At 38.6% G+C, this 16,008-nt stretch overlaps 1 protein-coding gene across 1 annotated transcript in view; it reads right to left on the minus strand.

Annotated features, from left to right (window-relative positions):
* Positions 1 to 4,918: 4,918 nt before the first annotated feature.
* The window catches only part of esrrga (estrogen-related receptor gamma a), a gene marked incomplete in the record, with an annotated part of 76,502 nt that continues 65,412 nt past the window's right edge, over positions 4,919 to 16,008 (minus strand). Inside the window, 3 exon segments of the mRNA XM_035652059.1 lie at positions 4,919 to 10,954; positions 15,159 to 15,321; positions 15,419 to 15,525. Coding sequence (XP_035507952.1) covers positions 10,710 to 10,954; positions 15,159 to 15,321; positions 15,419 to 15,525 — 515 coding nt within the window.

Raw genomic sequence — 16,008 nt, forward strand, 5'->3', positions numbered from 1 at the left:
TAAATCATTGAAGGTTTGCACAAACGAGGGGCCGTAAATTACAGGCAGAGTGGTCTGCTAGTTAGAATGTAAGCTAAGTAGGACATATGTGATTTGATGGAGAGAGAAAGTGAATGGAAGCATGGGACAAGGAAACAAAAAATAAATGTAAAGAAGAGACAAAAAAAAAACAAGGAGAGAATCATGAGGGAGAAACAAAAAATTACTCCATTTCCACGTTCTACTGCAAATGTAATTTCTTAACCCCTCACTTTTTTACTCTTTTTGATTATTATTTGCTGCAGGAAAAATGGAAAAAAGGACCCCCACAGTGTTTTATCTTAAAATGACATTTTTTGTACTTTGTAACTCATAATGTTTATTACTACTATCTGTATGCTTTATCTATCTTGTGTATTTTCTCCATCTGTGCCTATATTTGTGCACTAGCTCGTTTGCCACGGAACTGTGTTATTCTCCGTATCTGTGTTGTTTGTGTGTGTGTGTGTGTGTGTGTGTGTCAGGGGAGCTAGATGCTGTGAAAGGCCATTACCACCGTGAGTCCATGTCACTAGGCCTGTGAAACCCAAGGGAATCCTACCACTGATACAAGGGGATATGGGGATAAGACACGCACGCACACATACACACACAAAGGCGCATAGAAATTTAGACACATACAAATAGAGCTTACATAGGACCACATGTGGACCCAACAAAATTGTAAAATTCTAAATTACACATGCCAAAATGAACACAGAACCACCCACACACATCCCCATATAGTTATAAATATATATCTGTACACACACATAGACAAGGAGGGTTAAATAGACCCAAAACAGGCCTTTGAAACACCGTCAGTGTGAAGCTGCCACACATTAGCACTTTACAGGTCACAGCGCCTAAAACAGATATGGTCACCCTTGGAGACTGACCCTGTTTCAGTGTATTAGGATGAGAAAATCACATCCAGACTTTCTCCCAAACCCAATAAGAGCCGCTCTGAAATGAAATCAGACTCCAGTGTGAGGTCTGAATGAAGCAGTTTGTGTAACTGTGTTACTTATATGTTCCACATTTTAAAGAAAATCACAGATTTCTGAATAAAATTGCCAGATCTTCCTACTAGAAAGTAGTTGCATTCAGTTGTTTTATTTTCCAGTATTGCATTGCATACACAGCTAACAGGTCATAATCATTGCTCTGGTTTTCTTCATTTGTCAGATATTGCAGATTCTTTAGCAACAGTAATTTTAAGATCCTTTTATTGGTTTATAAAGCTCTTAATGGTCTTAGTTCTACTTATTTATGAGATTTGCTTTTACACTATGAACCCTTTAGAACCTCCAGGTCTTCAGGTAGTGGCCTTTTAATCATATTAATTCCTCTGGAATAACCTCCTTGATGATGTTAGACAGTGGGTCTTTAAATCCATACTCAAAACATATTTTTTCCTTACTTTTAGTGAGCTGCTTATTTTGGATGACCTTGTACGTATTATCATTATCCTTCCCGCGGGTTGGTGTCAGTCTCAATGTATCTGTTAAGCCTAGTACTTATAGTCCATGTTTGTCTAATACTGTAAACTTTATGAAAACCACTGCATCTCTCTAACGCTCTTGTTTTTTGTGTCCCACAAGCATATGAGCATTCAAGCTGTGTACCTATCCTCTCTCTTCTCCCTCTTCCTTGTCCTCCAGCCTCTCCTCATGTCTCTCTCACTCCCTTGTGTGCATGTTGTTCTTGTCTTTCTCTCCCACTGTGTGTTTGTTCTTTCCTCTTTGTAAATTGTGTAGTCTGTCCTTTTTCCAGGTTTCCATGATGGACAGGTGGTCGTGTGGTTCAGGTGTGTTTGACAGCACCTGGAGGTTTTTTGACATCCTCCTCCATTCTTCATAGATGTTTACCATCTATCTATAATTGTGTCATTCATACTGTAATTTTACAACATTAGTGTATTCTGTACAAGCACACAACATATCTTGAATTTGTGTCAGTCTCTCTATTGCTCTTCCAGAGCTTTCTTCCATTTCTTTTCCTGTTAAAATGTTTTCTGGGGGAGTTTTGTCTTATCTGAATTGAGGGTCTAAGGATAGAGGGTGTTGTATGCTGTTATAGATGTTCTTGAGGCAAATTTGTGATATTGGGCTATATAAATGACAGTGACACTAATCACCAGCCAAAGTTAAGTTCCAAAAATTAATGATTTCTTGCTGTATGAAGTGATTTCCACCCATGCACATCCAGTGAAGTAGTCTAACTTACTGCAGGAGTCCAAGCACTGCAGTATTAATGAAGGCAGGCACACTAAAGTTTTGACTGAATGACCAAAGGTGCTTATGTGCACAAGCTGTCGTTTTTAAACTACTTGCTCATCAAAGCTCAAATGTTCATCAAATTGTATACTTCTCTTCTTAATTAATTTTCATATATAGTAAATTAATGTTATTTGAATGGAAAATGATCTTATCCTTTGGATTTGGATTCATTAAGTTGTGGAAATATTGGTAACATTCAACACTTCATATCTGCGAGGCAGCTTCTACGACTGTTGAGACTAATGGTGCCATTAGGTGTTATGGGAAGCTATAACTGTGTGTCATTGGTATAACAGTGAAACTTTATGCATGTAAATGGAGAATGAAATGGGGCCAAAAAATTAACCCTGCGGGACCCCAAAATAATATCTGCCATGGATGAATTGCCTATGGTGACTGAAAATGTGTTATCAGACGGCTGAGTTTTAAACCAGTGAAAAATCCAGCTAATCACAATTATCAACAGTGACAGATCGGGATTATATACTTATTTTAGTGCTTAAGTTAAACTGTTACAATAAACAGTGTCATTCATTAGTCAGTCATGCTGAGTAGATTTGAATAGACCTGAGCTGAGTTTTATTTTCTTGTATTCAAAACAAAATACAAACAATTTGACTACAACTGGAAAATCTATAAAAAAACCAGAGAGAAATATGGTAGGAGGAGATTATCAGAGAAAATAGGAGATAGTAGATGAGCAAGATAAAGGTATGAAGGATGCTCAGAGAGAGACAGAGATAGAAGGAGAGATGTAGATGAAGCCAGAAGGTGGAGGAGGAGAAGAGAGGAGTTAAGTTGGCCATTAGCGATGTGGCGTGTGGAGCCCACTCTTACATGCGTTCCACAAGGTTAACGATAAGAGCCCCTCAGCAGCTGAAATGCTCAAGTAGCTTTTATCGTATCATAATAATGAATCAAAGATAAAATAAAATAAATGAACTCCAAAAGGCAAGCAAGTAAAATAAAACGTATGTGCAGAGGCTTGGGTGACCAGGCAGCAACCCAAATAGAAAAGAGAGAGAGAGAGAAATTGTGGAAAGAGAGAAGGAATAAAAATCTTGCTCTCTTTCAGCTAATATCTTCTTATGTCATCTGGTTGAAAAATATTTGCCTGCAGGTCAGGGCTCCCCCTGTAAGAAAAAGGCTGCTTAAAAAGCTTCATGGCTCTCTGCTACATTAAATATCTGGCCTCTGCATCCCATTTACTGCTGCTGGCTATTAGGGGACAGAGAGGGAGAATGAGAACGAGAGAGAGAGAGAGATGAAAAAGAGGAACATGAAGGGATAGGGAGACAGATACTGAGAGGGATGTCTGAAAGAAAAAAACAGGAAGTAAAAAAAGTAAGTTAAAAAATCAGCAAGAATGGGTTATAGGATGACAAAGAGAGAGATGGAGTCTGAAAAGCCTCTGTTGATTTGTTTGCTAGTCATGTTTGCTTATGCTTTTGTAGGATCTCTTCTTTTTAATGTTGTACACAGTATGTCCTATGTCAGTGTGTGTATGTGTATGTGTTTATTGCCCTTGGCAAGAGCAGGAGATCTGGCCATTCAGAATGGACAGTAGTTAGCCACCCACTGGAGCAAGCTGTTACCACTTCCTTCTCCCTCTGCCTCTTTCCATTCATTCTTTACGGTTGTCTTTCATTTTACTTCGGATGAAAAAATTAAATCTATGTTTGAATGCTCTAGAATAATAGATACATTTAGCAAATAAACAATAAACATGCCCCCCTACCTTGTCAGCCACAGCTCTAGTACCCTTAACTAAAAGCATTATAAACCACTTTAACTGTGTAACAAAAATGACTCAGTACGTATTGTGCATTTCTTGGCCGTCTTAATTATGAAAAGGTTTAGGTTTATTTTCAGGCAAAACGTTTTAGTGTTGGGATTGGATTACCAGTTTCATCTGCACATTGGTGGTCAGTCAGGTTACAGTTAGGTTTTCTTGTTACATGGTGCAGGATGGTTGCAGTCCCCCTGTTTAATTTCCCCCCTGTGCTCCTGACCTTGTATGGACTGTCTTAATTGCAACCAGTCATGAATTTAATGTTAGATTGTTCGATTTTCTCGTTAGATTGTTTGAACAAAGTGAATTCTCACAAAATTTTGAGACAAACTTTATGTTACCAAGCATGCTATCAATAAGACTGTGTATGGCAACATATGCTAGCTAATGGGAGATGTCGCGAAACAAGATGTTTACAATGATGTGGTGTTTAGGGTGCATGCAATCTACTACATCTGCCACCTCTCTCTTGCTACTCTCTTCTCCACCTGCAGGTGTGTGACCTGAACCTTACACAATGCTTCATTTCCCAAGCTTTAAGTGGGATTTCAGACAGAAAACAGGCCTGCATTAAATGTCCTGTTTGTAGGATTTACAGGCATCTAGCCGCACTGGCCTCATTGAAATGAATGGGGACTGCTGTCTGTCTAAAAGCGGTATAAACATAATCTTGTGAGGTAGAGCATTGCTAGAATCTGGCATGCATGCCCTGTAAACTCTTATAAATGTTATATATGTATATAAGAAAACACACCAATATTGGGAAAACAACAAAGTGTGTGTAAAAATCAGAGACAAAAGACAGGTGTCAAAACTGGAAGCCTGGTTTTAATTGATATTGCTCTACTGTAATAATCCTGAAAGGCATAGTCTGGAGTAACACATGTAATGTTTCAACCCATAGTAGTTTAAGTTACAGAATCATAGGTCTCTCTTTTTGCATTGAACAATATATACAATGTGAAATAAATACATTTACACAAATGGACATTATTGTTGGAGCACACTTGTATGATACACGTCACAAAAATATACAGGTTATTGTTTCTTTTTTTTTCTTTTTTTTTCATTTACTGATGTGAAGCACATCTAAAATCTACAGACATGTTTTTAATAACACTACAGGGTCTTCTCTTGTACACAACTCTTCTCCACCACACAAGGGTCTTTCATCTTTAAATATCCTTTGTGTCCAAATGTGTCGTCTTTCTCTCTCCCTTAGATAATTTGATCACATTTGCAAATTCGGACTGCAGGGTTGGCTGCAGAACAAGTGGCAGTTACATTTGGGGAATAAATACAACTAAATGACTAAACACTGTAGAGCTGTAGATAGACACAGTTTGGCCTTAGCAGATTTCAGGGGCAGCCATGGTAAATGGACAATCCTGCTTTGTCGCTATGCCTAAATAACCTCCTGTTCTGGCTAAACTATTGTTACATAGAGCATTCGCAGCTAATGGAAGTTCCAGATGAGGGCGGTAACATGATGCCCAAAGTGCAACCAGGTCAAACTCTTTCTATCAAAGACTCTGCAAAAACCCAGACAGTCCGTCTTCCAACGCTCCTTATAGAAAATACCAGTTTGGTTTGTTGTCATTTATATGGTTTTAACAATAACTGCAGAATAACCTTAATAGCTACAACAGCATTTGGATGTATAACCCAACACAAACAAGTGCAACTCTTGTCTTGTCATTTTACAGTCATTAAAATATTGCTTTTTAACTAGAAACAAAAATTGTTCAAGGGAAGTCACTCTCGTCTTTACATCTAAATAATATCTTGGCTATGAGCAGCAAGTTATCAAAACTTCTGAAATAAACACACAGTCTACCTCCTGATGTTAGCTGGTGGATTTGTTCCTTTTTTTAGTCATCTGAAATAACAGCAGTTTAATTCAGTGATCCCAGTGACCCAAATGACCATGACTGTCATTTTCAATTAATTACTTGACTGAAACTGGTAATTTGATATTTCAGTAAATTTGGAAAAATCTATATCGTAAATGCTATAGAAGAGATGTAACTTAAATCAACCAAATCCAGCTCAGCCTTAATCACCTTAGGGAGACGTGTAACATCTTTTATCATGTTGAATTGTTCAGAAGTACACAGGATTGGTTTGTCAACTGACAAATAAATAAAAACAGTAACAGAAAAGAAACAATAGTAAGAAAAGAGCACCTTTCTTCTATAAGTTGTTTGTGGATTAATGTACAGTGGATGATAAGACATACCGTCTTTCTGACAATAAGACGGAGTTACAATCAAAATAGGAAATTCAACTCTGTCATCTGGGACTTCACTTACAAATATCTTTTATGCACCTGTGAAATAATTGGTATGTATATCTCCATTCTAAAAACTTTATATGTTTATGTTTAAGACCTTTGAAGAGTCCTAGAATCTCTGAATTTATGCTATTTTTAGCGCAGAATCTATAAATCTATAAATGTGTATAAAGAGATACAATAAGTATAATAACTGGGGCCAAAGCAGAAACATGTCCCACAATGTAATGTGTGCATGGTGAATAGAACAAGAAAAACATCAAGTGCAAAGTAAACATGTCAAGCTTTTTCTTAAACATTCCCCATCAACCCACAAAAATCTTCAGTCCTAACCTTCACCTTTCCGATCACTTTTTACTCTTTGTTGTAAAGCAAGATATTTTTCTGGAAATGAGCTGAAAAACAGGACATAAGAATGGGGGGGAAAATAAGTTTTTCGTCTTCATATTTTCTCTTTTTGACTGCTGAGACAGTAAAGATAATGATTGAGCCGAGCTGTATGGAAGGCAGTTATGTACAGCGAGTTTATCAAAAAAGAGTCACCTACAGTTCTGAATTACTCAAATGTCCTTTTCATTTCATCGTTATTTAAACCTAAAGATATACAGTATATTGTTTACTCTACAGGAAAGTTACACAAATGATCCCTTTTTAAATACTTGTATGGTGTTTCTTCATTTAGATACTAAATATTTAATTAGTTATGTATAGTTTGGTAAAGATGAATACTGTAATTTGATCTTGGTGGTCTAGTTAAGTTTCTAGAAGAAGAGCCTCATATCCGGTTCGGTTCATTGGGAGAGAATCCGGTACCCAGACCCCCAGCGGACTGATCCGACAGACAAGACAACATGGCCTCTACTCTACTCTGTGTTGTCTAAAGAAGAAGCACACGGCACAAGAACGGGAATCACCACAAGAAAAAGTACACAGCAACGCCTTAGAGGACTCAACAGCGGAGTAAAGGATCAAACAGAAAGAGGACCTTAAAACAAAAACAGATAAAAGTAAAGAAACTGGGTTTTTTCTTGATAGAAAAAACAGCGAACATGAAACACACATCGAGGCTGAACTACATTTTTTTCTTTTTTTTCTCGATTTTGTTTCCAATAAAATGTCTTATGTTAGAATTATAATCTGTATAATTTACAATATACAATGTTTAAGAAGGCTGAGAAAATACCCCTTACTAATAATACTGATGTTTGATACAGAGCGTGTGATGTTAGAGATCAACTACACTTAAACTGCAGCACTCCTCAGCTGTGACAAGTTGCCATTTTATATTAGATTACACCGTCATCTGGATTACACATTTTGGCATTCTTACTCGGCTTTAGAAATAACATAAACAATGATATAAAATAAATTCCCTCGACTGTCTTCACGTGTTAAAGCTGTGATCAGTCAAGCACACCATATGCAGCCTTGCTCTAACAATGAAATCGATGTTTCTTCACTTGACTGTAAAATGTCAGACAGATTTCTGTAAGCTCAGCTTTCCATTTCTTGCCAATAAAAACAGGAAAGTCCTTGATGTTGCCTGGAAATCTCTAGACACTGGAAGTCTGTGTGGTTAAGGTAATCAAATTCACATTTTGAAAATGCTATTTGATCTGACCTCTGTATGTAACTAAACTACAGGTTGTACAGGTGTTTACAACACAAACTAGTAGACAGATAACTAGCTAGGAAATAAATGTAGGAATATCAGTAAAACCACCTGTAATGTATTCCCCTATACAATTTACCGTAAAAATGACCTATTATTCATTTTATCAATTTAGATTGTATTTGGTAGGATTGTTGGTTTTCACTGTTACAGCACAAACATTTCCTTTAAAGTTTTTAGATAAAGTGCAACAAGAAGTGGAATCACGAGCTAACACGAAACTGTCACTGTGGTGTTTTTTGAATTCAAATGATGTTTTGTCTTTGCTAGTCCCATTTCCCTCAGCACTGATCCAGATTTAGTTGATGGTCCCCACAATCAGCCACACAGCTGAAGAAACATAAACCTCAAGGACAAAAACTGTGTATAACTGAACAGTTGATTTTAAACAACTGTCTTGTTTTGATCAGATTAAACGTGACAAGAGCCTGGTCACGAGAAAGGGGCAAACATCAACAACCATTTGATAATTGCAAACCGGATGTTGGATCTTTTAGTTTTTAGCTGCTTGTGTTACTTTTTCAACTCTTATAATAACTATTCTTCACCCAGCTTTTATGTGGAGGCAGCATTAACATCTCATGGTCCATATTTGTTTCTGCCTGACTGTCTCTAACAAAGGAAATATTGACTGTTATCTAATAGCTTATGGCAAGTTACACAGAGAAAAAGAGAAGCTACAAACTCTCCTCAAATCCCTATCCTCTCTCCCAAATTTAAGACTGGCACATTATGTTAATATTGCAGACTTAGTCCATATGCACAAACCCCTCCTTTAAAAACCACTATTGCTCAGTTTCCTAAGATAAACGCTGATTTGTTAATACATTATTACTTGTTATATTTATATATATATGATAATTGCTGAAAGTGGTCAAGCTGATAGAAAAAAGGAAAGACATATTGATTGATTCAGTTTTAAGAAGACAATATTAATAACAAAAACAAAGCCGTGTTATATGTCATATACAGGATGACAGTTATTTACAACCCTAATACTGGTATCATCGCTAAGATTATTTTAAAGATAGAAATAAAGAAAAAATAAGGAGTTTGAAAGCAACAATAGTTGTTCTTCAGTCAGTTTTGTCAGCATACCTTTCCTTCTGGTTTGTATTGCATTGAGTGACTGAAGCTCCTTCATCACTCCCTGAATGACTCACATAAATATCTCTGTACTGACGCAAGAGATGAGCTGGAAGTTGTGAATGCAACGGCGCAAGGAGGGTAGTACTGACGTGACACTTTGCAGTTTTTGGAGTTTGGGTAATGAGCATGGGCTGGACTATTCTTCATGGCACATTGACAGACTGAAATCTCTATTGACTTGAGTGTGGAGAGCTGCAAACCTGGGCCACTAAGTGGCTGAAAATGTTTCAAACAGATGTCCAATCACAAGAAGAGTGTTTGACAGCCATAAACAGCATCACATGTGAATGTGGACTAAGCCAGCATCTACCAGTCGGACAAGCAGGAATCCATTCTTGACAGTATAGATCAAGTCTTATTTCATTAATTGCTAGTGATATATATTTCTTTACTTCTAAACTGCATCAATCACACCTCAAGTGGTTAGAATATTTGAAAGCATTTTCAGCCATGTCAAGTGTGCAAACACTAATACTATGTTAATACTGACAGGTTTGGGAGGCCAGGGTAACTGGTCTTCAACAAATACAACAAACAGTAAAGTTGTCGTTGAAGTAAGGGAGTCATGGGAAACCAGGAGCTGATTTAGGGAGAACCAGAAAGTGTTTACAGTAGTGGTTTCCAATCCTGGTCCTTGAAACTCTGAGCCCTGCTGGTTTTCATAATAACCAGAAACATTTCAAATAACTGGTGGAGAACAAAACCAGCAGCACTCTTGAGGCCCAGCATTGAAAGCCACTAGTAGATCAAAGCAGAAACAGTTTTGGGTTATGACATTAAAGTTTGCTGGCATCCTCTGAATGGATGAGCTCCACTCTTTGGCAGGGCAAATCTCCTCTTCTTTTCTTTCTGTCCATCCATCCAAATTTCATTGTACATGTAATTTGACAACAAACGTCATTAATACTTCATTAGTGTTCTTTTTTTCCCCACTCGTCTTCTTCTTGAACACTTAAAAAACTCTGTTGGGGGGAAATAGGGTGGGAAAAGGAGACACGAGTGCAGTCTTACAGTCTCTCAGGACTAAAATGAAAAGTTTTCAGTTTCTTTTAAATGTGTCCTCATTTAAGCGTTTTTCATTAATAACATTTGAATCGTTATTAAATGCATAAGAGTTTTGCCATCTTCAATGTTCGGAGCCACCGTGGTAACTGGTAAGTGATTGTTATTAGTTTTAAAAGGAAATATCATCTTCCCTTGGTAGCAGGGGAGTCATGTCAGTCTGTCAGCATCTTCCCCAAAACAAAAGGTCCAGTGAGCACCCTTTTGTTAAAGACGGTGGAGGTTTAGGTGTTCAGGTTAGAGGTTTAGGTTACTTGTCTATTCATAGGGGGATGTGTCAGCAGACATATTTCAGGGACATATTTCGGTGTGTGTGTGTGTGCGTGTGTGTCAGAGTGTGTGCGTGTAAAAGAGCAAGAGGTCATTTAAAGTGAGAGTTTGAGTTGAAGCTCAGGTGGTTCAGACTGGTGTCTAGCTGTCCTTCCATCTATCCTCCTGGCCTCAGACCTTGGCTTCCAGCAGCTCCAGGAAGAGTTTGTGCATTGGGACTTTGCCGTCCTGCTTGATGCTGTAGAAGTGTTGCACAGCCTTGGTGGAGGTCTGGCGGAGCAGGGGGAGGGTCATGAGCAGCTTGCCTGCCCGGCGGGGATCCTCCTGGTGCTGAGCAGCCTCGTAGTCCTGCAGGGCCTCATGGAGCACATCCTGGAGCTTCTGCACTGCATCCACATCTTCAATGTGCATGGAGTCTGCAGAAGGAAGGAAGAAAAATGCATGACTGAAATTCAAATCCCAACAAAAAAGATATTTGATCGGGCATTTGTAGGATGGTCCACATCCATGTGATGGGACAAGATTTTTATATTGTTACATGCTTCATATAAGTATTATATGCAAAATATCAATAAAGGAAAATAGGCAGTTAGGGATTTATTTATTATTTTATATTTATATTATTAGAAGATTATGAAATTGGACAATGCATTTATATAAATGAAAATGAGATCAGTTTCCTCATGTTCAGTGAACTCTCTGACTATGAAATGCCTATGTTCTGCCTTTTCCAGCTGTAAAAGCAGCAGGTTTTGCAGTGTAGAAAGCTCCCACAACTCTCTCAGATAATGTTTATAACAGTATGTGTCTTTGTCAGTCCCTCTGCCCCCTCTGTCTGCTATCGTGTTAGTGTTATTGCTCAGTGCTGCAAAGGGGACAGGTGCTAAAGATTCAATCCAAAATCCAAACAGGCTCAATGCAGGGATGCTCCTGGAAGCAAGTTTAGACATTCTTAACAGTGTAGTGAAATGTGATTTTGAAGTATATAAAAAAGTGAAACATACCTATTCTACATTTGCATGTGAATATAAGGCAGTGAAAAACATGTTTTTACTTCAGACCAAGGAGAAATTTATATATACTATGTATACTAATATGTATACTGATGGAAGAAACACAATTTCTAGCCGAAACTAAATCCAGGAATGGGGCTTTAAATGCAGAGGCTGCTCCCTCCTTCTGTCTGTAAAGTGTGTATCTGTGGGTGTGATAAATGGACAGACAAAGAGACAAGTGGGCGGAGAAAAAAGAAATAGACTTGTAGAATGATGGAGAGATGCGGGAACACCTGAGAGTGTGTGTGTGTGTGTGTGTGTGTGCCTCTGCATAAGTATTTGGCTGCACATCTGTAATCTCTCTTTGAGCTGGCATGTAAGGTGTGTTTCAGCATATGTGGCAGTAAAGGCTGAGAATGTCCCTCAATGATAATGCTCCATATTGCCCCTTAGGGAGGCAAAGTCTTAATGTGAGCTGGCCTTTAGCTCCAAACCTCCGATCAATGTGTACGATCAATGACTACATGCATGTTAAATAATAATCACAAGGCAACTATTGATAGGCAACCACACCCCAACACACACACTCACACACACAAACTAGATGAGACCTATGAGTGCATGTATACATATTAGACAGGTATTTCATGTAGAGACACACATGCACACACACAGAATGACAGTCTAATGTATTCACTCTATATAAACTCTATATGAACTGTATGTGTGTCCGTGAGAAGGTAATGAATCAGTGTTGTTATGGCGTTTTATCACCAAGCCACTTCACATTTTAATATCCATCACTATATATCTTCTGGGGTGTATTTGATAGCAACTTGTCAAACAACAGAGTTGTAAATGTTAAGTGGTACAAATTTGTGAGCAATTGAACATTTTGGAGCTTTCTTTGGGAAAGTGTCAATGTTTATGCATGTGTGTGTAATTAAAACATTTTAAACACATGCTCACACCATCCACATGCACAGAAGTTGAATACAAGCACATGTACACACGAACAAACCATGGCAAAGAAAGTACGAACTCACACAAACATGATAAATGAAACCACACAGACAAAATGAAATTCAACATAAAATGTGTGAACACAGCCACATAGACATAGGTGTCCACACTTATACGTGCACAAACACAATCAAATACACAGCGTTGGATCTATAGAGTGTAATGCATGTATCAGTATGCAGGACCAGATCAGTCAGTGGGCTGGATTCTATACAGATCAATAGAAAACTCAGCTTCTATCTGTTCTCAGATTTTCTACTTTTTCCCATTTTAACTGAGAGTGGGTGGTCCAACTAAAGTTTATGAGTTGGATTATTATTTACATTTTCCTTATACAGAAACAACATAAAATATAATCTACATAGCATATAAACTTCTGTTTTGCAGATCTCTATTTTGTCAGTATCACTCACTACATTTTCGGGCCAAATATTTTGCTCCCCCAGCATGCAGCATGCTTACTACAATAGATGTGACAAAGTGACAAACACATAATAAACACAAGCTATATGTACAAATGAATCAGCATTACAATGCAATCCCCTTTCCCTATTTATTCTTGGTTTTCTAATAAGTGGTTACCTGATGTACAGCCGATAATGACCACAAGTTAGAATGAAGTTTAATGACTTCCACGTTGTTTTTGATTAATACTGTGCTTTTAGTATTTTAGCTGGTAGACATGGCCGCTGCCTGTGCTGTGACCCGCAGTACACTCTCGAGTAAAACAGCAGACGTTAATGAGCACGAGCACAAAAGGCTGTTAAAACACACGTTAACATGGTACTCACAATGCACACATGCACACACAGACACACTTGTGCACGCATAGACACACACACGCACACGTGCCTCTTGTTTCCCATGGCTAGTTTAGCTGTCTTTACATGTGGGGCACGTTTGCTAACATTTCTTAAGGCTTGGCTTCATTAATGCAGACGATTAGCATCCTGTGAATTAATTAGTGTCAGTGCCCTTCAAAATGCTAATGCTAGCATTCTGTTGTCTTGAAGAGCAGTTAGAGAGTCTGGGCAATGATGCAAAGTTCTTATTTGGGTGTCAGCTGTTTCGATTTCAGTCAGTTAAAAGAATGACAAATGTGAGTTTTCTCAACAGTGAGGTAAGCTTTTGATGAATAATTAGTCTGTGGTTGAGCCAACCAGTGGCTCAAAACTGAGCAAAGAGATTTCAACTTCAGAGAGAGTTAGGATCAGGCAGTTTTCAACAGAAGAATCAAATAAAATATTCTAGTATAAATATTCTAGATGGCTATTTAGTCATTTTTCAGTACTTTGTGACATTTTATGGGCCAACAGATGAACTAATATATCAAGAAAATAACCGATTAGCAACACATGTGTACCTAATATATCTGTCTACATTACCTCAGTTTGCTTGTGACTCTGAGCATTTCATTTATGCTTTTGAAATCTGATGCAGCAATGTTTAAACCACTCTTTCTCTCTTCCCAGGCCTGTCAACTCATCCAGGCAAATGGAAATCTTGAAGGCAACAAGGACTATATAACACAATAATTCATCATAATAGCAGAACTAGCCAGCTTTCTTATCTTTCAGTCAGCAACATTTATAGACCAACAGACACGCATGCATACACACACGTGCACACACAAATAGCAATAGCTAAGAGATTGATTGTCACACATAGCCCACAGGAAAACAACATGTCAATACTTTCTGCATGCATGTGCATGACACTATGTAGCCAGTGTAGGTCAGTGGCTCATATTTAAGTACACACTAATCTTACATGTCTAAGTGTGTGTTTACATAATGTGTCAGAGAGATGAAGTTAACATATTTGAGAAAAAGCGTGTGAGTGTATTTGTGTGTATGAATGTGTTGTACGTGCATGTGTGTTGATGGTGGAAGAATAAGAACAAAAGGCCCCTCCCTCCCTATTCAAAGCTCTCCCATTTAAACACATTGTATTGACAGCTACCCCCTTGTAATTAAAGAGTACTGAAGAGCTGGCCAGCTTCCAAGACAAAGTTCAAAAGACGGGTCAGGGGAGGAAGAAGGCGCGTGTGTGTGTGTCTGAAAGAGAGTGTGTGTGTGTGTGCGTGTGTGTGTCAGTCAGCTGTCGATGCAGCTGGACACATCAGAGAAGGGGCTTTATCGACAGACTTTGGGTTCTAATGATTTCACCTTATTTAACAGGCATCTGAAGAGACGACTATGCTAATTGTAAAAGGGATCGCCACTTTGTTTGGGGGTGGGCTTCAGGTTGAAGGTGTGTGTGTGGGTGTTTGTACGGTGCCTTTGTGTGTGTATGCATGCGTAAAATAACTGTAGGTATTGTGTGACTATTAAGAGTTTGATGCAACAACTGTGTGTGGCTTTAACAGTGAAAGTGGGAGGTTTGACAAAAGCAAAGACTGTCTCAGTGTGTGAAAGTATACTGTTGCGGTTGTTTGTGTGTGTTTGGATGTGGAGTATTGAAATGAGTCCTTTGATGGTTCAGTTTAAATGAGTCCCATGGGACAGGAGATTCCTAGGATTAACTCTTTCTCCACTAGTCGTGTGCTCACAAACAGACTCACAGAGACAAAAACATCAGCTGAGAATGAAGAATTTCGAACCTGAGTTAGCCAAAGCAATGGCCTTGAGAGTGACAAATTCCTCCTTCTCTAGCTTCATAGTCTTGTATTTCTTGACCAGCTGAAGGATGGCATTGTTCAGGTCCAGAAGCCCAGCTAACTTCGACTGGTCCTCGTCCATGATGTAGTCCTCAGCATACACCAACTAAAGAGAGACACAGAGAGGTTGCAAATAAACATGTGTATCTATATTGTATATGTCACAAGTGCCAAGAGACAAACCTAAAGCCAAAGATGCTAACCTTGTCTTCAAAGGACAGTGAGCGATACACAACGCGTAGGATCAAGATCTCCATCCACGCACTCTGCAGTAGACTCATCTGGTCTGCCAAAGACAGCGTAGAGAAACCTGGGGAAGATTGATATAGAGAAGAAAAGCAAGAGAGAGGATTGTTAATTTAAAAGTTTTACCCCGAACCAGTTAGCGAGAGTTTCTTTTTACTGTTGTACTGGAAATGTAATATAATAATCTGCATGTGGAAAAAAATATACAAGCTTGTTTTGTAATGTGTTTTTTTGTAAATTAATTGCCACTTAAAAGTAAAACTATAGGAACAACGGGAATGAAAAAGACAGAGTAGAGCTTGTTTTGAAGCTAGTGAGAGGGTCAAGATCAGTTCTCCTCCCTACCCTCCCTGCCCACCCTCTATCCATCCAGTTGACTAGAGTCTTCCTCCTCTTCTTCTTCCTTCTATTCCTCTCTCCCCTGTGCCCAGGGCTGTTCTCTGGGGAAAGGCAGGCCTTATCTCCCCCTGACACAGCCTCCATGGATCAATGCTGGCTATCGCTGCTGCACCGCTCAAGCACACACACACACTAATTGCCGCTATGG

The sequence above is a fragment of the Morone saxatilis genome, unplaced genomic scaffold (assembly GCF_004916995.1).
Source record: "Morone saxatilis isolate NCDOM2014 unplaced genomic scaffold, NCSU_SB_2.0 Contig11, whole genome shotgun sequence".
Lineage (NCBI taxonomy): Eukaryota > Metazoa > Chordata > Actinopteri > Moronidae > Morone > Morone saxatilis.